The 26,680-nt window shown below is 39.8% G+C and overlaps 1 protein-coding gene across 2 annotated transcripts in view; it reads left to right on the forward strand.

Moving 5' to 3' along the window:
• Nucleotides 1-26,680, forward strand: part of PAX5 (paired box 5) — a 266,941-nt gene that overhangs the window by 231,296 nt on the left and 8,965 nt on the right. For both annotated transcript variants that reach the window (XM_083353752.1, XM_083353753.1), the window contains exon 9: nt 17,139-17,225. In XM_083353752.1, coding sequence (XP_083209878.1) covers nt 17,139-17,225 — 87 coding nt within the window. The remainder of the gene's footprint in view (nt 1-17,138; nt 17,226-26,680) is intronic.

A 26,680-nucleotide genomic window follows, 5' to 3' on the forward strand; every position in this document is an offset into this window, starting at 1 on the left:
ATTTGTCTCTTGAGAAACCTATATGCGGGTCAAGAAGCAACAGTGAGAACTGGACACGGAACCACTGATTGGTTCAAAATTGGGAAAGGAGTCCGGCAAGGCTGTATACTGTCGCCCTGCCTATTTAACTTATATGCAGAGCACATCATGAGAAAGGCAGGGCTAGATGAATCAAAAGTTGGAATTAAGGTTGCCGGAAGAAATATCAACAACCTAAGATACGCAGATGATACCACTCTAATGGCAGAAAGTGAAGAAGAACTAAAGAGCCTCTTGTTGCGGGTGAAGAAGGAGAGTGCAAAACTTGGGTTGAAACTTAACATTAAGAAAACCAAGATCATGGCATCTGGCCCTCTCAATTCCTGGCAAATAGATGGGGAAGAAATGGAGGTAGTGACAGATTTTGTTTTCCTGGGCTCCAAGATCACTGCAGATGGGGACTGTAGCCAAGAAATTAAAAGACGCTTGCTCCTGGGAAGGAAAGCCATGGCAAATCTAGACAGCACACTAAAAAGCAGAGACATCACCCTGTCAACAAAAGTGTGTATAGTCAAGGCTATGGTCTTCCCAGTTGCAATGTATGGCAGTGAAAGCTGGACCATAAGAAAGGCTGAGCGCCAAAGAATTGAGGCCTTTGAACTGTGGTGCTGGAGAAGACTCCTGCGAGTCCCTTGGACTGCAAGGCGATCAAACCGGTCAGTCCTAGAGGAGATCAATCCTGACTGCTCTTTAGAAGGCCAGATCCTGAAGCTAAAACTCAAATACTTTGGCCACCTAATGAGAAGGAAGGACTCACTGGAGAAGAGCCTAATGCTGGGAAAGATTGAGGGCAAGAGAAGAAGGGGACGACAGAGAATGAGGTGGCTGGATGGAGTCACTGAAGCAGTAGGCGTGAGCTTAAATGGACTCCAGAAGATGGTGGAAGACAGGAAGGCCTGGAAGAATGTTGTCCATAGGGTCGCGATGAGTCGGACACAACTTCGCAGCTAACAACAAGAAACTATATATGTTCATAGTGGCTATCAGGAAAGATATAGGCTGCATAAAGAATTAATAGATTTTTGTTACAATTTTTATTTTTTTTAAAAATGTACTTACTATTTTTATGGTGTTTTTTTTTACAAAAGTGTACTTGTACTGAAGATTTCTCAGCCTCTCTTGATTTTGAAATCTAACCTATATTGTACCCTGTAATTAAGCATAGCTGCATCAGATTTTATAATAATCTATTGCTTTTGCATTCATTTTCCAACAGCAGAAAGGTTTCAGTCTAAGAAAGATAATGAAGATCAGTGGGGGAGTTTTCACCAAACACTGAATATTCATTATCATCATCATCATTATTATCATTATATCTTTATTCATTTACCTGGAGTACCAGTCTTGTATAGTGATTACGGCACAAGTCTAGAAATTGAGAGACCATGAGTCTTAGTCTTGCCTTAGGCACCAAGCCAGCTAGACCAGTCCCTCTGTTCAGCCATACGAAGTAGGTAATGGCAAACACTTCCAAAAATCTTGCCAAAAAAACTATAGGCAGTGGTCCAGACAACTTCAAGGAGTCAACACTAATTGATACAAACACTATAACATTTTATCTTGTGCAGGGTCTAATCTTTACCCAAACAGTAAGACCTGCTCTTAGTTATCCTCTTAATTATACCTCAAAATTATATTAATGATGGTAGTGAGTTTATTAAGAATTGGCAAAAATTACCATTATTTATCTGCTTGTTTAATGTTACACTAAATAAGCCCTGAATGCTCTTGCTACAAGTTAAGATAGATCTCCATTAAGATAGATCTCTCTAACTTGCCTTGTGTTTGATACAAAATTAGGCTCTGCCTCCAATATATGGTTGGGGATTCAGTGTTTCAGATGAACAAGAAAAGTGCTCCTAAAAAACAATTTCTGAGTATGTTGCATGGCGAATAAATGGGATTGGTGGACTCAGTGAGTAATAGTTCCACTGTACAGTAAAATCCAAGTGATTCTTATGATCAGACTCTTATTTTTTATTTAATCACAGCTCTTGGGTTCAGGGTGGGACTGAATGAAACCTAAGGTGAGAAAGTTTAAGCATTTGCTGACTGCCTGTCCCCTATTGCTAAAAATTTATAAGGTGTTTTGTGACTCTCTACTGACTGACTAAAGGACTATATTTTCTTTTATAAAAACAAAGAATGAGTTGATCTTTTATACTTTTCCATTTCTAGCATTTGCAGATAGCAATTGTGCTCATGATGCATCCATAGGTTTGTTTTCATGAACGAGTGTCATTGGATTTTTCTTTTCTTTTTTTCCTTTGAACATTTCCCACGTAAAATTGTTTGGGCAGAATACAAAATGGAAATAAATAAAAATAAATTAAAGGATTGAATGCCATTTCAGAAGGAAAGACTGATATACATTGGATTAATGAATAAATATTTTTCCCAGACTTCTTTCAACATATGATGGCACAGTTTAATTTGCAGCCTATTCCTATACTCTATTCTCTAAATAACATATAGAGATTCATATATGTTTATCATATAGATTTTGAATTTCCAGAGGAACCAGGTGTTATAGATCAAAAAGGCCCAGAACTATACAGTTTTCCATGAAATATGCCCCTTCTTACAATACTGTAAAATTAGTGATATTCCATGAAAGTAAATACAAAAATACACACCCTCCTTCTGCCAGAGACCCTCAGATCTGTCCCACTCCTGCCCAGACCCCCATAGGCACCTTTGATGCGAACGATGTAGAGCTGGCCACGCCCACCCAGTAGGCCATACGCACTCTAGCCACACCCACCCAGTAGGCCACACCCACCCTGGCCACACCCACCCGGCCCCCTGAGGGCAACCGCAATGCTGATGCGGCCCTCAATGAAATTGAGTTTGACACCCCTGCCTTAATCACTATGCCAAACTAACTTTCAGGTCATTGAAGAATAAAAAAGGAAGAGGAAGAAAATTGAGTGATAAAAGCAAAAATAAAATCAGTTTGTGGACTTAAGCTTCCTTGATGCTCCTTATTCTCTTTTTTCATTTATTATTATATGAACCAACTTAGAAAAAAGGGAAAGGTGTTTTTTTTTGCTAATTGACTTATCTGCATTTTAAACAAAGCCATATATAAGAAGAAAAGAAAGCAGATGGGAGGGGAACAAGAGGAAACAAGTTATATTTTGAAAGAAATACCATTCAAAAAAATTTTTGTTCTATCAACAAAATGAACTAAGTAAAATCAGAAAATATCTAATTAGAACAAATGATATAAAATTGGGGATGGGCAGCTTTAAGTAGGCGCAGCAGCAAAACATGGAAGGTTTTCAATCATCCACAGAAACTTCAGCCAAACTTCAGTAAAGTTTTTTTTTTAATTTTTTTTAGGACAGTCAAAGAATATCTGGTCTCCATCCAAAGCTTTAAGATGTATAGCAACTAATAAAACACTTCTCATGAGTCATCATTCTTACACCAATGAACATCTTTCTAAATTGTTGGACTTCATCAGTATAATCTTGAAAGAACATAATCAAGGTTATTTCCTCCCTGTTCAATTGTTTGAGTGGACTGCAGTATTTGGAATAACTTATCTGTTCATGCCAAAGATAAGAAATTTCTCATGGCAACCATTTACCAGTAATCAAAAAAGAAAATCTGGAACACAATTAGTCATTTCAGGAGCTACTTGATAACCTTCTAACAGAGCTAATGCTTTATGTATTAGGGCTGTGCAAACTGGACCAGCAAAACTGAGATGTTAAAGATATTACTTATGCTTGAAGGAAGTTGTTACTCTTCAGTAAATTAATTGTAAACACATTAATGTTTGAAAAGAGATACTCTTTTCTCAAATGAATCCAATCAGGCGTTTATACAATCAATAATCATTTTGAAACTTTTATCTCCTCCCAAAAGAGCAAAAAATCACATCCTTTATAAAAAAAAACTGCCATAGGAATGGGAGGAAACTGGTAGAACTGCCTTGAGCAATATTCGAAGCGATCAAAAGAAACTGAAAATCCAAATAAATAAATAAATATTATCTGTTTTGAGTTCCAAAAATAACATTTAAATAATTTGTGAACAACAAATATCAGAGGATGCTGGAACAAACTAACCTCTCCAACTACTGTGAGATGTTAACCAAAGGTCCTAAATTTAGATTACTTATAATACCCCTCCCCAAATTAAAATAATTTATGTATTGTCCCCTTATTCATGAAAGCATTGATAAGGAAAAATAGATTTTGGCCATTCCTTATGGTGGTAAAGGTAAAGGTAAAGGTGCACATGCGTGCTAGTTGTTTCCGACTCTAGGGGCCGGTGCTCATCTCCATTTCAAAGCCGAAGAGCCAGCGCTTGTCTGAGGATGTCTCTGTGGTCATGTGGCCGGCATGACTAGACGCCAAAGGTACGCTGTTACCTTCCCACCGTAGTGGTCCCTATTTTTCTACTTGCATTTTTACGTGCTTTTGAACTGCTAGGTTGGCAGAAGCTGGGACGAGTAACAGGCGCTCACTCTGTTACGCGGCACTTGGGATTCGACCCGCCAAACTGCCGACCTTCTGATCGACAAGCTCAGCGTCCTAACCCACTGAGCCACCGCGACCCATCTCTAATAAAACTAATGTAGGATCTTTCACTTGAAGTAGTGTAGAAATTCTGTAAATATATAAATGAGGCTAAGAAAGTGAAATCTGGTCCAGTTAATATTTTATTTATTGTAGGTGAATAACACCAAATCTGGGGTAGTTACGTGAACAGGGTGATGGGAAAAAAAAAGGTTAGAGTTTAGCTTTTTCTAGATCCAGTTTTGTTCTTTGAGTTCCTTTTCCCTCCTTTATAACCGGGAGTTCCTTTTTTCACGTTTAGTTACTGTAATAACTCCAGTCTTTTCTAAACTGAAAGGACTGGGTTCTGTGATGATTGCATGGTACAATCAAGGTAAAATAAAAAAAATTTGGGTAATGGAAGCTGATACTAAATGCAGCAATTGCAATCTTCACTGGTGTTCTTTTCATAGAGAACTGCTCTTCAGCTCCTGATTTTAATTTCTTAATTTTTTTGTCTTAATTTTTTGAAAAAAAAATTGGAAAACCTTTTTTTTTTAAAAAATAATTTCAGTTTATAAATACATATATTCCAAAGCCTTTGCTTAGTACATATTTTGCACTATATGGTAGAGGTGTCTCCTACCTCAGTGATATGCTTAGAACCCATTATCAGCAGCCATGAATGAAATTTCATCCATAAAAATAGCAATAATTTATCATATTAGCAGGATGTGTATCTCTGTGCATGGATATCTCACTACCTAGTAGATTATATCTATTGAAAAGTATTCAGTTTCAGAACAGCTTTCATCTTGTTCCACCTATAGGTTCGTATAGCAAATATTCAAAGTTCGCATTATTCAGCTCCAAAGACATTTATCAAATACACGATGCAAAACTTTGGGCCATGCCAATCAAAATGCAACCAACAAAGGAGCCAACGTTCAAGGTTCTGCAGTGTTTTGCTTTTTTTGGTTGACCCACATACATGCATATTCTAATTGTAATGGTTCCTTTAAATTCTAAGAAATAGAGAAAAGTATGTATCAACATACCATCAGCCAACCAGCCCTGCTACTAGCTAAATATGTATACACAAAGCTGTGCTATCCAATCCTCCATAGATTGGAATAAACATTTCTTATTATCAAATAATAGGGTGTTTTTTTTGTTTTCCTTTTTCTAGATAACATCTAGCATCAACCACTGAAATCATTGTCCGGCTTCTTAGTGTCTTGTTGGCTGAAGAAGCATTTTTCTGCAATGCAATTAGGTGATGGGATCATTTGTAAAAAGCAGCAGTCTTAATTAAGGGCTTTGCCATGTAATCATTAAAAAACAATGTATCGAACTATCATTTTATGAAATATTTCATCTTCCTAATCATTTGCCTCCCGCCTTCTTCTCCCAGACAAAAGCACACAATTCCCCCTGGGTAGCTGATGCATAGTATTGCTCTGGACTGGCCTGATCATTAAACAGGCCTGTCAAGAAGTCTATCTGATGGGTGCAGAAGTAGCTGGTGGAAATCAAGAGGCACTCATGCAGTGTTCATTCATCTCGCTTACTTTCTCAGCACTCCTGCTCCATTTATCTGTCGAAGGCCCGGGATGTTAATGGTAGGGCTGGTAGCTCTCCGTTTACTCTCTTCCCACCCGCTCCGTTGCTTGCTGGTTTTTCTTTTCCCTTTTTTTCTTCCTCCCACCCTTTTGCGTGGCTGATGGATATGCAGAGTATGTGGGATGAAGCGAGCACTACTGTCACCAAACTGATGGTATTCAGTGACTCCTCTAGGTCCTGGCTAGTCTGTACTGCAGGAGCCTGACACCCTGACCACTGAGGCATAAAAAACAGAGAATTGGAAGCCTCAGCCTGTCAGGCAATAGAGCATCCCCCAGAGAGGCCTGGAAATCTTGGATTCACATTCTCATTCTCTCTCTCTCTCTCTCTCTCTCTCTCTCTCTCTCTCTCTCTCTCTCTCTCTCCTGATACTTGTGCAGGAATGCTGATTATTCTTGGAAACAGAACATCTTTCTCCATAGAGGCAAGGAAGTAGCACAACATAGAGTTAGGGAAATAGCACAGCTGGCTGCAACAGCATGGAGGAAGATTTACTTGAGCAAGGGAAGTGAAGTTTAGGAAATTTCTTCTTCTAGACTATATGATTATAGAGCAATTTTTCCAGGATCCTCTTCCTGAGTCCATGGATGGGCACAGAGCATAGATGAAAATAGGACAGAATTCCCAATATTTATGGATTCAGTTAATATTAACATTGGGAATTCAGTACCTGGGTGACCAACAACTCATAAAAACAACAAAAATCAAATCAGCAACAATAAACAAGAAAAAAACCTCCAGATCTATAACATCTATATTTACATGGGCACCACAAGCAATACACAAAAGAAAAGTTAATACCCATAATATCACATGGCTGAAACTACTAACTTTCTGATCTCCATGCCAGGAAGCACACAACCAGGTCTTTATAGCTTTCTTAAAAGTTGACAGGATTGGGGCATGTTGTAACTAGGGGCAGGTGTTGCAAGAGAAAAGGGTCCTTTCTTTCTGGGTCCCACTAGAAGATGACTGTTTTTAATCATTGGGACCCATAGCATGCCTGTACTATTGGATTATCTGTAGTAAAGCCATGATTTCCCCATCAATCCACTGGATTTTGGATACAAAGGTTTGGTTGCGTCAACATGTATATGTTCAATATCTGTTAATAATATGAATATGTGATATCCAATCTAACCACATATGAAGAGGGTACGGTAGCAAAATAGGTGTATGTATACTGTCTAACCTATGATTCTCAGTCTTTAGTATCTTATACCCTGCTAATCACTGGAAAAATCTGGTTTACAACATGATATAAACAAGATCCTACTTTTTCCAAGAAGAGCATTTAGATATTTACAGACATTTTGTTACATTAATTTGGATTTAATGTTAGTGTTTCAGTGACTTCTGGACAATGTATATACTGGTTGAGAAGACCTGGTCAACAAATACAGATGCTCCAAGATGTAGTAAATTGGTGGAGATAGGTCTTACTGAATTTGTGTATGATGTTTCAGTAGTATAACATCTGTACTGTATGGTATTATTGGAACTCTTATTAAAAATCCCCAAATAATTGAAATAATATTAATCATAAACTGTTGGTAATTATACATATTGAATCTGTTAAATGCATCTATTCTTAAACTAAAACAAAATCAAAAGCAGAGAGTTTGTTTTGGGTTGACAAGCTCACCTATAACAAAGAAGATTCAGATGAATATTGGTGTGAAGCGAACCATGCATAAAATAAAAATAAAAAGTAAATAAAACAAAAAGCTTAATATAATTCTGTTTAAGGTTATACTCCGAGATCTTTCATCCAGGTGTTATTTTCCATTTAAAGGAAAGTAAGAATTGATTAAAAGGCCTATTTTTTCTCATTATATTTATTGACAGTGCAATTTTAGCAGTGAAAAAGATAAAGATTATGATGGTTGCTTTCTATGTGTGAAGTAACTCATAAAGAAGGCAGGTCAATTTAAACACTTGATTTCTAATTTCCCTCTCACTACTACCTCCAGGGGTAGCTGATATTGTAGAGTAGTTAAAATCAGTCAGTTTATTAAGAGCCTACATAATCTTCATGTTCAGTAGAAATCATGCCACAAGATAAAGTGTGAAAAGGCTCACATTCTCTTCACAAAATGATCCAGTCTCCTGGTGGGTCTGTACCAATTAAATTTTCAGGAGGGGACAGGGAAATGTTTATCTGAAAGCTAGCCTACATGAACTTCATTACTTTAGTTTCCACAGTGGGGGAGTAACATTGATTCACTGTCAAACACCACAGAAAGCAGACAAGAAATAGTAAAAATATGGCAACCAGGCCTCTATATGGCATCTGTCTTGATTTTTTTCTCTCTCCCAGAAGTCCAGTTGTGTGATACCACACTAAAATAGACATGTAAACTGAAGATAGGACTCTCATAATGTAGATGCTTTAATAGATTTAAACATCACAGGCATCACGTTTTAAGTTTGTGCAAGGTATTTGTATTATATGTATATAGTTCATTTAATGGGTTAACGCAATCGGTTCGCAACATAAGGGAAAACGTTTGACAGCCGAACATGAGGTAAAGTGTTTGACAGCCGAACACGTGGGAGTTTTGACAGCTGTCAAAACTCCCGACTTACGCAGGCGCACTAGTTGACAGCTTTCAGCTGTCAAAGCAACACATGCCGCCAGCACGAGGAACCGAACTGTCAGGCATTCCGCGGAGCTGATTGGAGCAGAAGCAAAGCGGGAAAAAGACTGGCCGGCGATTGGACCAGACGACCGGCGCCAGACTATAAAAAGCCGAAAGGCTCCTGTTATTGTTCGCTCTGTTCTAATAAATCTGTTAACGTTACCGGCTGTCTTGAGTGGTCTGTTCCAGCCACTTCACTGGCGACGAAGGTGGGATCCGCTTCCAGAGCTGAAGTCACGGCCAGGAAGAGTCCTCGGCCGGCAGAGCTAGTCACTGGAAGTTTTAACTTCCACAGCGAAGCGGACCACCGAGCCCAGACAGCATGGCAAATTTCGGACGAGTGAGGGAATTCGACACTCACCACCCCGAGCGATGGGAGTCGCATCTGGGGCAGGTCGAGGGGTTCCTCCTCGTCAGCAAGATTACAGATGACAGAGCCAAAGCAGCAGCACTTCTATACATCAGCGGTCCACCCGTCTACGATGCTGCTGTCGGGCTATTCAGCCCCGTGCCGATCAGAGAGGTTCCATATTCCGAACTCGTCGACCGGCTCAGCAAGCACTACATGCCGGCCCGCTCAGAACTGTACTGGCGGGTACAGTTCGCCCAGCGAAGGCAGCGGCCGGATGAAGCCGCAAACGACTTCATCGCGGGAGTCCGGCACGCTGCACGGAGCTGCAACTTCCCAGACTTAGAAGACCGGATCCGGGACCAAGTGGTCATCAGCCTGAGAGACGAACGCCTCAAGAAAAAAATCACGTCAAAGCCGGAGATGACACTCGCCCAGGTCTCCCGAGAGATCTTGGCGTATGAAGATAACCACAAGAAGACCCTCAACCGGACAGCAATAGAACCTCAAGGCAGCGTCCATCAGGACGAAGCATCTTTCAGCGACGAAGAGTCCATAGACCTGACAGACACCGACGCGATACAACGACGAATGGAGAGAAGGCAATATAGACGAAGTGACAACAACGAGCGTCCCAACCCAAGAAACTTCACCTCAGCTCTAAGAGAACAACGAAACCCCTGCGCCAGCTGTGGGGGCAACCATGCCCGGGCAAATTGCCGGTTCCGGAGCGCTAAATGCCATAATTGTGGCAAGACCGGCCACATTAAACCCGTCTGCAGAGGCCGTCCCCGTGACAACCTGCATGAAGTGGAGGCGATTCCCCCAGGTACGATCACCCACCGAGCCAGTAAGGGAAAGCCCCCAGAGGTATTAGTGGAAACAGTAGGTGAGGTTCACAACTTGAGCCCTAAGGTAAAAATTAAAACTAAGCTACAGGGAGTTTTTTGTGACATGGAGGTGGACTCAGGTTCAGCGGTAACCCTAATTTCGTTAAAAACGTTTAGGGAAATCTGCAGGTGCAGTAAAAAAACAATACCGTTAGAAAACCCACAGGTTCAGTTAGCAGACTACCAGAAAACACCGATCCAACTCAAGGGCAAGGCTAGGGTCTGGGTAGAGTACAAAAAGTTCAAGGGACCTCTAGAAGTAATAGTCACCCAAGGGGATCGCACTAATCTAATAGGGTTAAACTGGTTCAGCCCCTTAGGAATTGCCATTACCGGCGTCAATGCAGTACAAACGTCAAACCTCGAGGCCGTCTGCAGAAAATACGCAGACATTTTCGACGGTTCCTTAGGCAAATATACAGGCCCTCCCATTGCTCTTAACTTAAACCCCGCCATACAACCTATCAAAATTAGGGCCAGGAGGGTTCCTTTCGCCCTCAAACAAAAAATTGAGGACGAACTGGAACGCCTTGTCAAGCTGGGAGTGCTAGAACCTACTGATGGGGGCAGTTGGGAAACCCCCATCGTAACACCAGTAAAACCTAATGGTCAAATTAGAATATGCGCAGACTATAAGGGGACCCTAAACTTAGCGCTCAATGCCCACTCTTACCCCATTCCAGCAGTACGGGACGTCCTAGCTTCTATTCGCTCCGGCGCCATTTTTGCGAAATTAGACCTCACGCAGGCGTATTTGCAGTTGCCTGTGACCGATGACACCGCGGTCGCCCAGACAATTGTCACGCACCGCGGAGCATTTAAAGTGACAAGACTGCAATTTGGTATCTCGACCGCCCCTGGCATATTCCAAAGCATTATGGAAAAAACATTGAAAGGAATTCCCGGGGTCTCCCCTTACTTTGACGATGTACTCATCGCCGGAGAAACAGAAGCCATTCTAGCTGACAGGCTGTCAGCTGTTCTAGAGCGATTCAGAACTGCCGGATTTAAACTAAAAAGAGAAAAGTGCTCTATAGGAGTTCCCTCTACGGAATTCCTTGGGTACAAAATTGACGCCCAGGGCATCCACCCCACAAACGACAAACTGAAAGCCATTCAAGCAGCCCCCAGCCCCAAAAACAAACAGGAACTACAGGCGTTTTTAGGACTATTAAATTTTTATCACGCCTTCCTCCCCCACAAAGCTACTATTGCAGAGCCTCTGCATAGGTTATTAGACAAGGGAAGCCCCTGGACCTGGGCAAGAGTGCACGAGAATAGTTTTCAGTCACTAAAGACCATTATTTGTAAAAGCTCCACCATCACCCTATTCCAAGAGGACGCCCCTATCTGCATCGCGTGCGATGCGTCCCCATACGGAATAGGAGCCGTCTTGAGCCACCTGGACCAGGACGACACTCAAAGACCCATCGCATTTTATTCCCGGACCCTAACTAAAACAGAAAGAAATTACGCTCAAATTGATAGGGAAGCTTTAGCCATCGTCGCCGGAGTTAAAAAATTCCATGACTATCTGTATGGCAGACCCTTCACTATATTCACTGATCACAAACCCCTATTAGGCATTTTTACCTGGGACAAAACAACCCCACAAATATTATCCCCGAGAATCCTGCGCTGGTCAACCTTTTTATCAGCATACTCCTACAAATTAGTATACAAGCCAGGCAGGGAACTAGGACATGCAGACTGTCTAAGCAGGCTCCCTATACAACGCCACGACCCAGATCCAGCCCCCGCCGGCAACGTATTGGCTATCAACGAATTACCAGAATTCCCCCTGACAGCAAAAATCATTGCTGACAACTCCGCAAAGGATAAAATACTCAGCAGGGTCCTGCAATGGGTCACAATAGGATGGCCATACAAATGCCCAGAGGAAACGTTCCGCCCCTTTTTTTCAAAACAACTAGAACTAACCTCCCATTTAGGCTGCCTACTATGGGGAAATAGAGTGGTGATACCACACACAAACATAGAGCAAACGTTAAAAACCCTGCACGAAGGGCACCCGGGAATGGTGAAAATGAAGCTACTTGCTAGAAGTTATGTATGGTGGCCAGGAATCGATAAGGACATAGAACAACACGTGGGAGGATGCTATACGTGTCAAGTAATGAGAAGCGAACCACCCCATGCCCCAGTCCATAAATGGGAAACAACAAAAAACCCATGGTCCCGTATCCACCTAGATTTTGCGGGACCAATTCGTGGGCAGAATTTCTTAATAATTGTAGATAGTTTTTCCAAATGGCTCGAGGTGATACCCCTAAATAAAATAACAACTTACTCCACCATTCAAGCACTTAGAAAAGTTTTCGCAACCCATGGCCTTCCAGACGTCATAGTCTCAGATAACGGCCCACAATTCACCTCTCGTGAATTTCAGATGTTCGCTTCGAGGAACTGTATTAGACTGGTGACGTCAGCGCCCTTCCACCCGTCGACTAATGGCATGGCAGAAATTATGGTGCAGTCAACTAAAGAGGCACTTAATAAATTCATAAAAGGGAACTGGCACCAACACCTCAGCCAATTCCTCCTTGCCCAACACACCACACCCGGCACCACCACGGGGAAGTCGCCAGCTGAGCTACGATGGGGACGGAGGCTAATAACGAGACTTGACAGACTGCATCCTGATAGAACTGCTAATGACCAAGAACTTCCAACATCCGCACCACGAACCTTCACCCCAGGCCAAAGCATCTGGGCACGAAATTACACAAGCAACCAAAAATAGATTCAAGGGGTCATAATAAAGCAAACCGGACCCATCTCATACTTAATTCATTCAGACACACATGGCCAACTACGGCGACATGTAGACCAACTACGAATCCGCAAGCCGCAAAACACACCCCCACCATCCCAACAACCCCCTTTGCCCCCCTTCATACCAAGTATTCCGCCAACCGAGGAGGCCCAGCCACAACAACTGCGGGAAGAAGGAGAACTCGGAAACGAGGCTGCCCCACGACGGTCCAGCAGATCGAGGAAACCACCGGGTCACTTACAGGACTATGAATGGGCAGGGAGCAACAAGCAAACACACGGGGGTGGAAACGATCCAGGGGAAGGGTAAGGGGTGTATTATATGTATATAGTTCATTTAATGGGTTAACGCAATCGGTTCGCAACATAAGGGAAAACGTTTGACAGCCGAACATGAGGTAAAGTGTTTGACAGCCGAACACGTGGGAGTTTTGACAGCTGTCAAAACTCCCGACTTACGCAGGCGCACTAGTTGACAACTTTCAGCTGTCAAAGCAACACATGCCGCCAGCACGAGGAACCGAACTGTCAGGCATTCCGCGGAGCTGATTGGAGCAGAAGCAAAGCGGGAAAAAGACTGGCCGGCGATTGGACCAGACGACCGGCGCCAGACTATAAAAAGCCGAAAGGCTCCTGTTATTGTTCGCTCTGTTCTAATAAATCTGTTAACGTTACCGGCTGTCTTGAGTGGTCTGTTCCAGCCACTTCACTATTCTTCTCTTTACAAGATTTATTTTCATAGAGGTATGTTACCTAAAGGGACGCGGTGGCTCAGTGGGTTAGGACGCTGAGCTTGTTGATCGGAAGGTCGGCAGTTTGGCGGGTCGAATCCCGAGTGCCGCGTAACAGAGTGAGCGCCTGTTACTCGTCCCAGCTTCTGCCAACCTAGCAGTTCGAAAGCACGTAAAAATGCAAGTAGAAAAATAGGGACCACTCCGGTGGGAAGGTAACAGCGTTCCGTGCACCTTTGGCGTCTAGTCATGCCAGCCACATGACCACGGAGACGTCCTCGGACAAGTGCTGGCTCTTCGGCTTTGAAACGGAGATGAGCACCGGCCCCTAGAGTCGGAAACGACTAGCACACATGTGCGGGGGAACCTTTACCTTTACCTTTATGTTACCTAAACAGGGTCAAAATATTTTTAGTGTCTTTTCTAACAAACAGAAAAGTAGTCAGATAGAGGGAAGACCATCTAACAATTTCCCCTCATACAGAGTGTGGCACACACCAAAACAATAGGAACTGTATGCCACCTTGTTCCAGGAACCTTTATTAAACAACACTGAAGTTTAATCCTTAAAGTTCTTTCCCCAAAGAACTATGGCGCAAAACAAACAGACAAACACCTTTCTGTTTTGCTGAAAAGAATAGACGATACCTAAGTAATTCACAGAGGAGGAAGGTATACTGTAGGTAAATAAGCTTCGACTTCCCAAATCTTTTCTGCTGGTAGATGTCAAAGTAGAGATGTAGCTATAAAGCTCTTTTTATTAGTAGATTTAAAAATATTTTGTCTGAAATGGTATAGGGTTTCCTGCCTGAACAGAAGGTTTGGACTAGATGACCTCAAAGGTCCCTTCCATCATCATCATCATCATCATCATCATCATTATCATCATCATCATCATCATCATCATCATCATCATCATTATTTTCCCTCTAATCAACAAACTAATTATGCTGATATTAAGATGACTTTTAAAAAAAAACGATTCAGGGAGAAGCAAGGGGTTTTGTATCTGCAGTATCAGTTGCCACATATCTGTCTTTGGAATCCCTCAACTAACATACATTGAATTGTGAAATACCTTGAAATCACCAAAATTGAGACTAAGACCAAGAAGACTATAATTTTACTTTCCCATTGGCTAGGATAATCAAAGTGGTCACTTGAGAATGGAGTGTGGATCAAAAGATGAATTCAGAAAATTTGGAGTGGATTATATCTCCTTACAGCCTGGTTACATCCATAAAAGGGGCAGGACTTCTAAACAGTCTGCATAAATATGTCTGGGTTAACACAATGGAACCAAATAATTTATAAGAGATTATTCAACAACAAGTAATTTTGAGCTGCACTTACTGTAGATATTGAACACCTGGATAAATACAAGAAAAGAATCTGTCCAGATCCCTACCCTTTTATGTTGCTATTAAATATTTATTTTTATGAAAAGGAAGGTAGCAATAAATTTGCTCAGCGGAAAGCTAACTGTTCAGATTGCATAATTTAATGATTAATAAAATAAAATCTTTTGAAACTCTAAAATTCTTAATGGTCCAGTTTAGCTAATTTCTTCCAGTATCTTCAAATATGTAGCATAGTATTAAAATAATTGCAGGAACAAGTGGAAATATTAAAAGATTTGACTGCAATTCAAAACATTTGCTGGGCCTTGTTTATGAACTAGTAGTGAAATATCACTCAGAATCCCAACAAGACAAAGACTGCATGATTAAATAGATATATAACATTTGAATGCAGTAATAGAGATACAATGCTGGGAATTTCAGTGAAAGAACATTAAGTTCACCTGGAATATTATATTCAGAGCATATTAATATATGACTCCAGTCTTGCCTGTTAAAATGGACCATTTATTCTTCAAAAAACTGGAAATGTAATGAGTAGGTTGAATCACTTTTTTGCATTTGGTGCCAAAATGGTAAAGCTGAACAATTCTGGAAAATGATTGATGCTGGGATGAACACATTTTAAAAGAGAACCCACATAGTCTGCAACATTGTTATCCAACTCACTTTACTTACTGATACTCATACTTACCCTTCAAAGTATACAGAATTAACTTGTATATGGCAAGGATATATGTTTTCTTTTTAAAAGTTTGATTCCCTCAAAGTTGTTTATTGTTTTTTAAATTGTAAGCCTCCCGTTATTAAATATACTCTAACTGGAAATCATTTTAGACTAAAATTTAAACCTAGACTAATACCACCTCTATAGTTTGTGTTCTCTTTGCATAGAATTGATATTTAAATTTTCTGTATCAGAATAGCAATGTTCTTAGTAATATAGACTGAATTATTGAATTTATTATAATTTATTACAACTCATAATTTTATTTGATGATTTATGCTGTGATGACCATAATGCTTGATATTCAGTCATAGTTACAGTATAATAATGATTCTTAGTCCTTTAAAGTGATACAGTAAATAATCTATTGATTTTTTTAAAGCTAATCAATAATAGTTGTGGGTGCTCCAACACTGGAGATTTTTAAGAAAAGATTGGGCAGCCATTTGTCTGAAATGGTATAGGGCAGGAAATGCTTGAGCAGAGGGTCAGACTAGAAGACCTCTAAGATCCTTTCCAACTCTGTTATTCTGTTATATATTAGAGAACCTATAACCTATAACCTGATTTTCTAAATCCCTAGTTTATTCCAATGTATTTTATCCTTTTATTTTTATGTCTCTTTTTGGAACTTTTAACGTGTATTATCTTTAAATTGGTTGATAAAAGTATCGTCCTTCCCAAAAGTATGTGGATAATAAAAAAAAGAATTCAGGCAATTCAGAATCAATGTAGCACAATTGAAACTAAATGTGGTTGAATTTGATTCAAAATCACCATCTAAATAGCTCTTTAGAATGAAACATTTATAATTAGCTTGTTTGAGTTTGTTTCTCAGAAAACAGTGAAAAACCCAAAATAGAAATATCAATAGAAAGACTGACCAAAAAAAGAAAGCAAAGGTAGTACCAATAGTAATAGATCCCTTGGTGTAATCCCAAAACATCTGGAGCACCACCTGAACACCATTGGCATTGACAAAATCAGTCAATTGCAAAAGGCAGCTTTACTTGGAACAGCTTACATTCTGCAATGATAGTCTTAACACATCAAACGACATCTGCCTCTCCCATGTCTTTGGGAAAGATTTGATAGGTGGATAAAAATGTCAAATCTAGTCTGACCATCTGGCTGACTGTGTGACCAACCATAATAAACAATAATTCATTATTTAATCCTGCCTTCCAATTTCAATACTATTAGGAGCATAACAACAATAAAATGATTTAAAATGTGAAGAACTGTAACAAGAATAAAGATATAGTAACACGAATAAAGATTCTAAGCGCAACTGCAGCACAAAACAAGCAGCATCCAGATTGTAATAGCAGACAATATGTCACAAACAAGAACCGACTTTCTTTTCATTTACTGTATTACATCATCTGTTAGAATTCAGATGACTTTTTAACCATCTCTGCTATTTTACTTGATCTTCATTGAGACATTTTCTTTTTTCTTTATTTCAGGGAGTGAGTTTTCTGGAAGTCCGTACAGTCACCCACAATATTCAACATACAACGATTCCTGGAGATTTCCTAACCCTGGATTGTTAGGTAAGTTTGTTCTCATACCATTAAAGCCATAGCCTAATCCAAAATTCAGGAGACCAGTAATGTGGGTGGTTATATATAACGGCTATAACTGACAAACAATGGCTAGAATTTGCTTGTTTTTTTTGTAGAGCAAATAAAGTCCCTAGCTTTTCCTAAAAGAAGGAATATCAGTACTGCCACCAAATCAGCACTGAAACTGAACAATTTAAGGCTGAGAGCAAACATCACAAATAATGCCAGCATTAATGGAAATGCAGTACAGAAGACATGATCTTAATTTTATTTGATGCTAACTTCATTTGACAAGTTTGGAAATCGCTAAGTAGACTGCGCACAGGAAGATCAAGAAATACTTTGAATAAATGGGGATACTTGGTGAGCTCTGCTCACTGTGAATGTGGAGACTTGCAGACTGCCATGCACATGTACACTTGTCCCCATGTGCCTTGCCCAGTATATTCTTGAGGAGCTTATGACAGCGCAACAGTATGCAATCCATGTTGTATGCTTCTGGGCAAGCACCACCTAAATTAGGTTTTTATAGCAATAGCAATAGCACTTAGACTTATATACCGCTTCACAGTGCTTTACAGCCTTCACTAAGTGGTTTACAGAGTCAGCATATTGCCCCGAACAATCTGGCTCCTCAAGCCAACCTTGAGCCAGTGAGAATGGCAACCAGCAGTCGGCAGAAGTAGCCTGCAATTCTGCATTCTAACCACTGTGCCACTTTATAAGAGAAGAGCCATGGTGGCATAGTGGTTAGAATACAGTATTGCAGGCTAACTCTCCCCACTGCCAGGAGTTCAATCCTGACTCAGCCTTCCATCCTTCGGAGGTTGATAAAATGAGGACCCAGATTGTTGGAGGCTATATGCTGACTCTGTAAACCACTTAGAGAGGGCTGTAAAGTATTGTGAAGCAGTATATAAGTCTAAGTGCTGCTGCTATAACTATATATTTTAAATTCTATGCTCTTATGCCTGTACTTATATCTATGCATAAAATTTTAATAATGATGCTTCTGACATGAATAATAATAGAACATAGAATCATAGCAAAGGATATAATAATAATTTCAATTGCTTTGAAACATTCTGGAGTGCCTTCTCTAAAGCTAAATAGCAATATCTAACAGTATATGTAATATTTAATCACCAAACTACATAGACCAGAACTGATTAATTTACAACCCCTTCATGCTTAAAGTCTGAAGTCTCTTTGTTTTTAGTTGAATTCATTTCAAGTAATTCTTGTTGTTTAACCTAAATGTGAGAGATAGGAACGGACTACAACTGTGTATATAATTGCCTTCTTTCAACAAACCATAATTAAGGTATTCATATTCTGACATCACAACAATCATCTCAGATGGCATTTGCCAGGATTTTCTGTGGCTCACTCTCAATCTGCCATGGTTATTCAGAGATGAAAGAAGTTTGAAAAAGCGATCTCTATTCCTGCTGTATATAATTGTTTCCCTTTTGCTTCTGGCACATAGGATACAAAAATAGCACAAATCCCCCTGTAATAAATTTAGCCATAACTGGCAGGGGTATAAAAGAAATGCAGCCTATGAGATTTTAAATCCATTCCCATATTACATTTAACTCATTAAAGCAGCCATGTCTTTTCCATGAGGGGACAGACCACTTCTAACTGCATGCACTAAGCACTTCTTACTAATCAAATCCAAGGCACTGCATCCCCTTGGTATTTTCTGGCTAGTTTTCTGAATTCACGTCCCAATTTTTAATTTAATGTAGAAGAAATTATGGGGGGGGGAAACATATTTCTTCTGCATATGTTTCATCATAGTGCTGGCTGAATACTCCTTTAATCTTTTGGGATTCAGTAAAGATGATTCTGTTTTGGTAGAAGAGAACAGTACAACTTATATTTACAAATGGATAGCCTTTCTTCAGGGTCTCCTTTCCTCTTGAAACTGGTTTTTTTCATTTTGTTTTTTATTACATGTTTAGTATCCAGACACATAGGGGAGATTTTAGGGCATGTAATTTTGCAGTAAGACAGAATCCAAATGGTTCTGGAAAAAAAATCTCCTTACAGACCCTTGGAAATCCCTAAGTAACTCACCCTCACCCTCACTTTAATAAGGAGGATAAGCAACATCCATTTTACGCCACTGTCAAAATCTGGCCCAACTTGACCTTACATGTGTGCAGCACATGGTGATTAGAATTCTTCTGCATAATCTATGTGAATGAGGTAAGTAAAATACCAATTAATTGTCACTTCTCTAGCAGAAAGATATGGTGCCTTGGAGACTTTCAGATTTATGGATGGCAAGGTTGTTATGTGTGACCTCTAGCAGAGAAATAATTTTGAATTTTTGTCATTTTTTAAAAATTCAGTTTCTTTGTTTTAAGTAATTGCGTCCCTAAGTAATTGAGCCCCCTAAGATCTACCCATCACATTTCTTGCCCTTAAACAAATCCTTTGGGAGGAATTGATGGGTTATAGTATTCTGTGTCACACTGCTTTTTACAGTACAAAATTTCCATTTACTGTGCTGTAACTAAGGGTCTGGTGTTGCTCGCAGCTCAGCTCAGAAGCTGCTTTCTAATACTGTTTGAGCACATACTCAACTCAAGGCTAACTAGCTTGACATAAGACGGACTATAGCTACTTACAAAAAGCATGATGGTTAGCTCTTGGGACTGGTTCCCACACATACAAGTACTTATTTCCTTGTTTGTTACTTGCTTGTTACTCCTTGCTGATTGCCAAGAAGTGTTTTGCTACACATGCAATGCATGAAGTACAGTACAGTAGTTGCTTCCTGAGGTGGTAGATTAAACTGACTCAATTTGGATCCTAGTATAGGTATCATTTTTATTACCCTAATCTGATATAAACCTGTCTGCAAGTAGCTAATATCATAGTTTGACCTGTGCTAGCAATGAATACATAGTCTGTCCTGTGCTAGCCATGTTTATAATAAGTTAACCACAATACAAGGGTTTTTTTTTAAGAAAAAAATCTCCAATAGTATTTAATTGAATGCAATAATTGAAATACATTTAACAACTTACGGTATCTTATCTGAACAAATCAGCTTCTCTAACCAGATATCCTTCATACGTTTCCTTGCCTATTTGTTCAGGAAATATGAGGGTTGTTTGTTTTTTGGCTATGTCTGTGGGATTTATTATATCTATTGCACATTTCCCAGTTTTATTGGAAATGATCAATTTCTGGACAAAAGGTAATATAACAAGAAATGTTTAAAACTTTCTCCTAAAGCCATCTATTTCATAGGGTCTTTTGTCCCGAAATGCAGTGTTTCTGAGAGAGTAGTAAATGAAATACTAACCCTAATCAGTCATTAATATTGCAGTTTGTTCCGTGCAATATTTTGAAGAGCTTTTAAAATTAATTAACTAAAACAACAACAAAAAAATTAATACACAAAATTATAAAAGAAGAAAAAACGTATCCCTCCAAAAGCGCACAAGATGTATATAGTATTTACAAACATCAGTTCACTGAAACCATGATTAGTTACAGTCATCCATAACTGATCTATTTTGATCCACCCTGCAAGGCACTGAATAGATTCTCCTTGTTTTACTTGCCAGCCAAACTGTCCCCTGTTACCATCATGCAAGATAATGTTGTTCTTAAAGTGGAAAAGGCTGATGCAAGGAAAGAAAAAAAAATACATCATGTTTTTAAAACACTTGAGTTTACCACTCTTGAACCAAGGGAGCTAATGTGGAAGATTAGGTATTAGATTTAATCAGATTGTTTTTGGGATAATATTAGAAGACAATCCCTGTACGCACCCCTTTGAATGGTCAGAAATAAGGAAATATATTATTGCAAATTATTATGATATAATATAATGATAAATTATTATTTACACTGATTTGTGAAAGCAGTGGTACTCAATATGAGCTACACAAATGTAATATGATCCCCTTATCTCATGTTTGAAATAGGGTGGAAATTGATGGTTTCAAGCTTCAGAATTATAAGCTCTTAGAAAAACTTTTCTTGGGCTTTTCTTGGTTTTCAGCTGCAGCCTGATAGTGGATAAGACATAGGTTTTCTCCAGTGCTTTTTTTGTAAAATAAAAAGGTGCCGGAACTCACACATGTCATAGAACCCGCCTTGCCTACCCTACAAGGTTCCATCCAAAAAAGGTGCCGGAACTCCGTTCTGAGCGTTCTATGAGAAAAAAAGCCCTGGTTTTCTCTGAGTTGGATGTTTGTTAGTAAAATTTGCTATTTTATTATTGAATGATTTGGGGAAGGCACCTTATGGACAAAGTGCAGAAGGTGTCAGCATGCTGGTGTCAGGCAAAATGTGTCTGTGGAGATTCTCAGTCATCCCAAAGGTGCTTTTCCAAAAGGCAACTGGACTTTCTTGATTTTTTTTTCTCCTGAAGACATTTCACTTTTCATCCAAGAAGCTTCTTCTTGCTCAGAACTGAAGAAAGTTCTTGGATGAGAAGGGAAACATTTTCAAGAAAAAAACCAAGAAAGTCCAGTTGCCTTTTGGAAAAGCACCTTTGGGTCAGGCAAAACATATTTCTCTTTGAAGGAGGACAAGTGAGGATTTCTTATAGCCTCCTTCAGGGAAAATGTTTAGGGAACAGAATTCAACTAGTGCCACAACATGATGTCAGTGAACTCCTGGTCCCTGACAGCATAGAGTACATAGGATCAAATTGGGAGGGTCTGGATCTGTTCTTATGGCGAAATGCATCCCAGCTTAAAAGAAGTGATTGGGAATGAGAAATTGGGGAGATGAGTATTGCTTAATTTTACAAAAATGCACGCTATACAGAATTATATGCCAGAAACCTAATCTGTTTTACAAGGGTGGTAAAAAAGCTAAGCACATTGATTTGTGCTTTAAATTGTAAGCCGCCCTGAGTCTTCGGAGAAGGGCGGGATATAAATGGGATTAAAAATATATATATATATACTTGCCAACGGAATCTTGTTGGAGCGCTGGAGCCAAATAGAACAGAGAAATATATTCAGTTGGTAAAGAAATCTTATTGTTTAGGACAATTGAAGAATCAGTTTCCAGTTGGTTCAGCTTCTGAATCTAGGATCACTCATGATTTTGACTATAGGTAGTCCTCGACTTACAATGCTTTGTTTAGAGATTGTTCAAAGTTACAATGGCACTGAAAAAACCTGACTTACAACTGTTTTTAACACTTACAACTGTTGCATCATTCCCCCCCCCCCCGCAATTCTGATGATTGACAACTGACTCATGACACTGGCAATGTCTCAGGGTCACGTGATCCCCTTTTGCGACCTTCTGACAAGCAAAGTCAATGGGGAAGCCAGATTCACTTAACAACCATGTTACTAACTTAACACTGTAATGATTCACTTAACAGCTGTGGCAAGGAAGGTTGTAAAATGGAGCAAAACTCATTTAACAAAACTCTGTCTCATTTAGCAGCATAAATTCTGTACTCAATTGTGGTCATAACTCGAGAACTACCTGTATATTCAGAAGGTGAACCATTTAGCCTTTATTCTTGCTTGTATTGTTTTAGGTAGGATATGATAAAGGACCACCATTAACCTGAATAGGGCATGGACTGAATACAGCCATTTGAACCTGTCTGTTGTTCACTTGGAGAGACCATCAATGAGTTTCCAGGTGGTTTTGAGATCAAGATTTGAAGAAATTGGCAAATCAGGAATAAATTAGAAGACAAACAAAAAAGAGATGGAGGAGTAGAAACGGTGGGATGGAGGTAGACTAAAATATTTTTTCATACTTCATATGAAAAAATACTTCATACTTCTGCTCATTTTTATTTTACTATATTATAATAAAGCAAGCAAGATTTAATCAATGTTAGATATCAAGTATTAACAATAATATAAAGAAAAACAAATCAGGACAAATATTTTAGAAGTTCTTTAACAATGATTATTGATTAAAGAATTCAATTTCATTTGATTTTTTTTAATTAACTGTCTTTGTTTAACAAGATATATTTTGATGCAAATGTTATAGTAATATATCTTTTATTTCCTGATCATCCTTGTTGTATCAGTATTTTGTGACCTCTTCCATTATGAGGTATTCTGCTTTTCCTTTCCTAAGGAACATTTGTTTTTAGGGTGCTTAAGGTAAAGGTAAAGGTTCCCCCGCACATGCGTGCTAGTCGTGTCCAACTCTAGGGGCCGATGCTCATCTCCGTTTCAAAGCCAAAGAGCCAGGGCTTGTCCGAGGACATCTCTGTGGTCATGTGGCCGGCACGACTAGACACTAAAGGTGCACGGAATGCTGTTACCTTCCCACCGTAGTGGTCCCTATTTTTCTACTTGCATTTTTACATGCTTTTGAACTGTTAGGTTGGCAGAAGCTGGGACGAGTAACAGGTGCTCACTCTGTTACGCGGCACTCGGGATTCGACCTGCCAAACTGCCGATCTTCTGATCGACAAGCTCAGTGTCCTAACCCACTGAGCCACTGCGTCCCTTAAGAATACAGGGCTTTTCAACCTGTGGTACAGGTACCACCTGTGGTACATTGGTATCTGGCAGGTGGTACACGACCATCCTAGAAAAGTGGTAGCGGGGGAGGGGAATGAGCTGAACCGGTGGAAGCACTGCAGAAGCCTGAGCAAGAGACAGCTGGAGCTGCAGGGCTATCAAGGCTCAGTGGAAGCACCAGGATCAGTGCTTCTTCGGGGCTGTCAGGGCTCAGTGGAAGCGCCAGGATCAGCACCAGGCTCCAGCTGGAGCTCGGCGCTGAACCTGGCGCTTCTGCTGAGCCCAGAAGAAGAGCCAATCAGCTGGAATGTTGCAGCATCTCCAGGGTCTTGTGATTTACATTCAGATGCTTGGCAACTGATTCATATTTATGATGGTCACAGTGTCCCAGGGTCATGTGAAGTGACCAAAACCTGCTGCAACCACCCAGCAGAGGGGGGGAATAAAACCCAAACAACCCCACCCCACCCCCGCTGCCAATCCTCAACAGAAATACTCACAACAATGAAAACCTCGGACAGGAGGAAGAACACTGCTGGGCGGGCAGGCAGGTGTCTTGCTTGGCTGTGGCTTGGGGGGCACTTTTTTCAGTGCCTTGTAACTTTGAACAGTCACTAAGCAAATTGTTTTAAGTCGAGGACTTCCTGCACCTCATCACTTTTTTCTTTTCTTTTCTTTTCTTTTTTTTTGCTCATCAAGTTTTTGACACCTTGCTAGGCGACTGGTGGTACTTGGAAGTTGCCATATCCTAAAAGTGGTACAATGGGTGAAAAGGTTGAAAAGCCCTGCTTTAATAGATCTTTCTATGTTCCAATCAGTTTTTCAGCTTTACAATAGATTCTAAGAACACACTTTATTTCCCAGCCTGCATAAAACCCTATAGTAAGCTGAAGGATGGATCAAACTGAGCAATCTAATCAGAATTTTGAGATGGATTTGCTTTTCACACTATTTGAAAGTTCATCTGATGATCACATAAGAAAATCTAACATAAATCATTGTGCTGATGCCAGTAATCTTGGCCTAGGATGTGGGGTTTTTTTTGGGTAATATTCAGGTACTGCAGTAACTTATCATAGTGGTATATGAGCGCCTTCCTGTGGTTTCTTAAATGACCTGACTGACATCTGCCATGTGTCATAACTTAGAGGCTCATACCCTTTAGATTCCAGTAAAGTGAGATTCAGTTGACACTGCCTCTCGTAGGACTTCTGCTGTAACTCTGCTGGATACAATCAGATCTATTGTTCATAGACGAGAAAATGAATGTAGCTTAAAAACATGTTGTTATTGAAACCATATAGGTCTTTTAGGTGTGTTCCCCCCCCTTCTGTGCTTTGCTTCCTCTGCACAATACATGCTCTCTTCTGTAAGAGCAGGCAAAGAGTGACAGAATATATCACTTTGGCATTTTTTTATTTGTAGCTTGTGTAATTGAACGCTGGCACAAGATTCATTTAGGAATCTTTACGAAAACTGTGTTTGGAGCTCAAGCACTGAAGTCGTAATGGCTGCCCTAGTTTGTATGAACACACACACTCACAACCCCAAGAGGTTTCAGCCACTGAAGCCTAGCGCGCTTACATGTTTAAAGTCTACTTAATACAAACATGTTAAAAGTGGATAATAGCAACCCAGTCTAATGAAGAAAAATGATTCAATTTCATGCTGGTTTGTTGTAATAACTTCTTTAACATTTTAACTCATTACTTTCGACTTGATGTTGATCTCATTTGATGCACTGTTCTCTCTTCTGTGCTGATGTGATTTGTGCACATTGTGAATTGTAAGCAAGGCTGACAGGTCTCCCTTTTGGCTACACCTGAGCTATAGATATACTTACAGAGAGAGTTGTCGGTATAGAGGACAGTGTCATAAGGCTGACAATACTGGCATGATTTCAGTATGAGGCAAAAAGGTGTGGAATCAGTCAGTTAGGATTAGAATCAGCACTTCTATGGGCTTCTATGAAAGGATTAGGGAACAAGCAGAAGTCAGAAATGATTGTGTCAAGAAATAAATTGATGATAATATGAATTGGAAAGGAAAAATGACAGAAGAATGGACAAATTTATTCTAGAGGAGAGTGTAATGACAGGGCAAAAGAGTGAATGTTTTGGAATGTGATGTTTTCATTTTTCACTTTAAATACAGACCTTTTTGATTTCGGCACAGAAATGTGAACGGGGGGGAAAAAGTCCAACTCAGCAGATATATAAAATGCTGCCAGGGAGCTACAGAGAAAAATTATATGTTAACAGCCAGATTATTTTAAAAGCATTATGTAGTAAAAATGGATCAGAAGGTCAGCTTGAAGAAGGCAAAAGTTGTAATCTCTTGAAGGAAGTTCTACTTTTTAAAACCAAGTTTTTAATATGGTCAATATAATTAGATCTTTAATAATTTTCTTTGTTTAATAGAGGGTTAGGTCTAGAGTAATTTGTGTAATATGGCTTCATATCAATAATTATGGGTATACAAACTGAGGAAGTCAAGTAGGAAGGCAAACGTTAAATACAATCAAATATATTCTAGTGATTGGGGAAATATCTATGTATTTCTGAGAACTGGTTTACCATTGTGCATTTGATCTCTTATCAGCTGATGACCTTCCATTGAATATGAGCACTGTCTTGTTTAAAAATTGGAGAGTGGAACTAGTCTCTGATGGTTACTCTATTACATCCTTGGGTTAATGAACGAATGCATAAACGTCAAGACAAGAAGGACAATGCATTGGAAAATCGCATAGTAGAGGGAATGCATAGATTTCCCTGCAGCTTTTGTGTTCCCATCTCAAAAGTTGACAGCCAGTTTGGTGCAATGGTTAAGGCCTCAGTTCTGGTCCTGGGTTCTAATTCTGCTTTAGGCACAAAGCCAGAGGGGTGATTTTGGACCAGTCACTCTCTCACTCAGCCCTAGAAAGGAGGCAATGGCAAGCTACGTCTGAAAAAC

This window comes from Vipera ursinii (genome assembly GCF_947247035.1).
Source record: "Vipera ursinii genome assembly, chromosome: 2".
NCBI lineage: Eukaryota > Metazoa > Chordata > Lepidosauria > Squamata > Viperidae > Vipera > Vipera ursinii.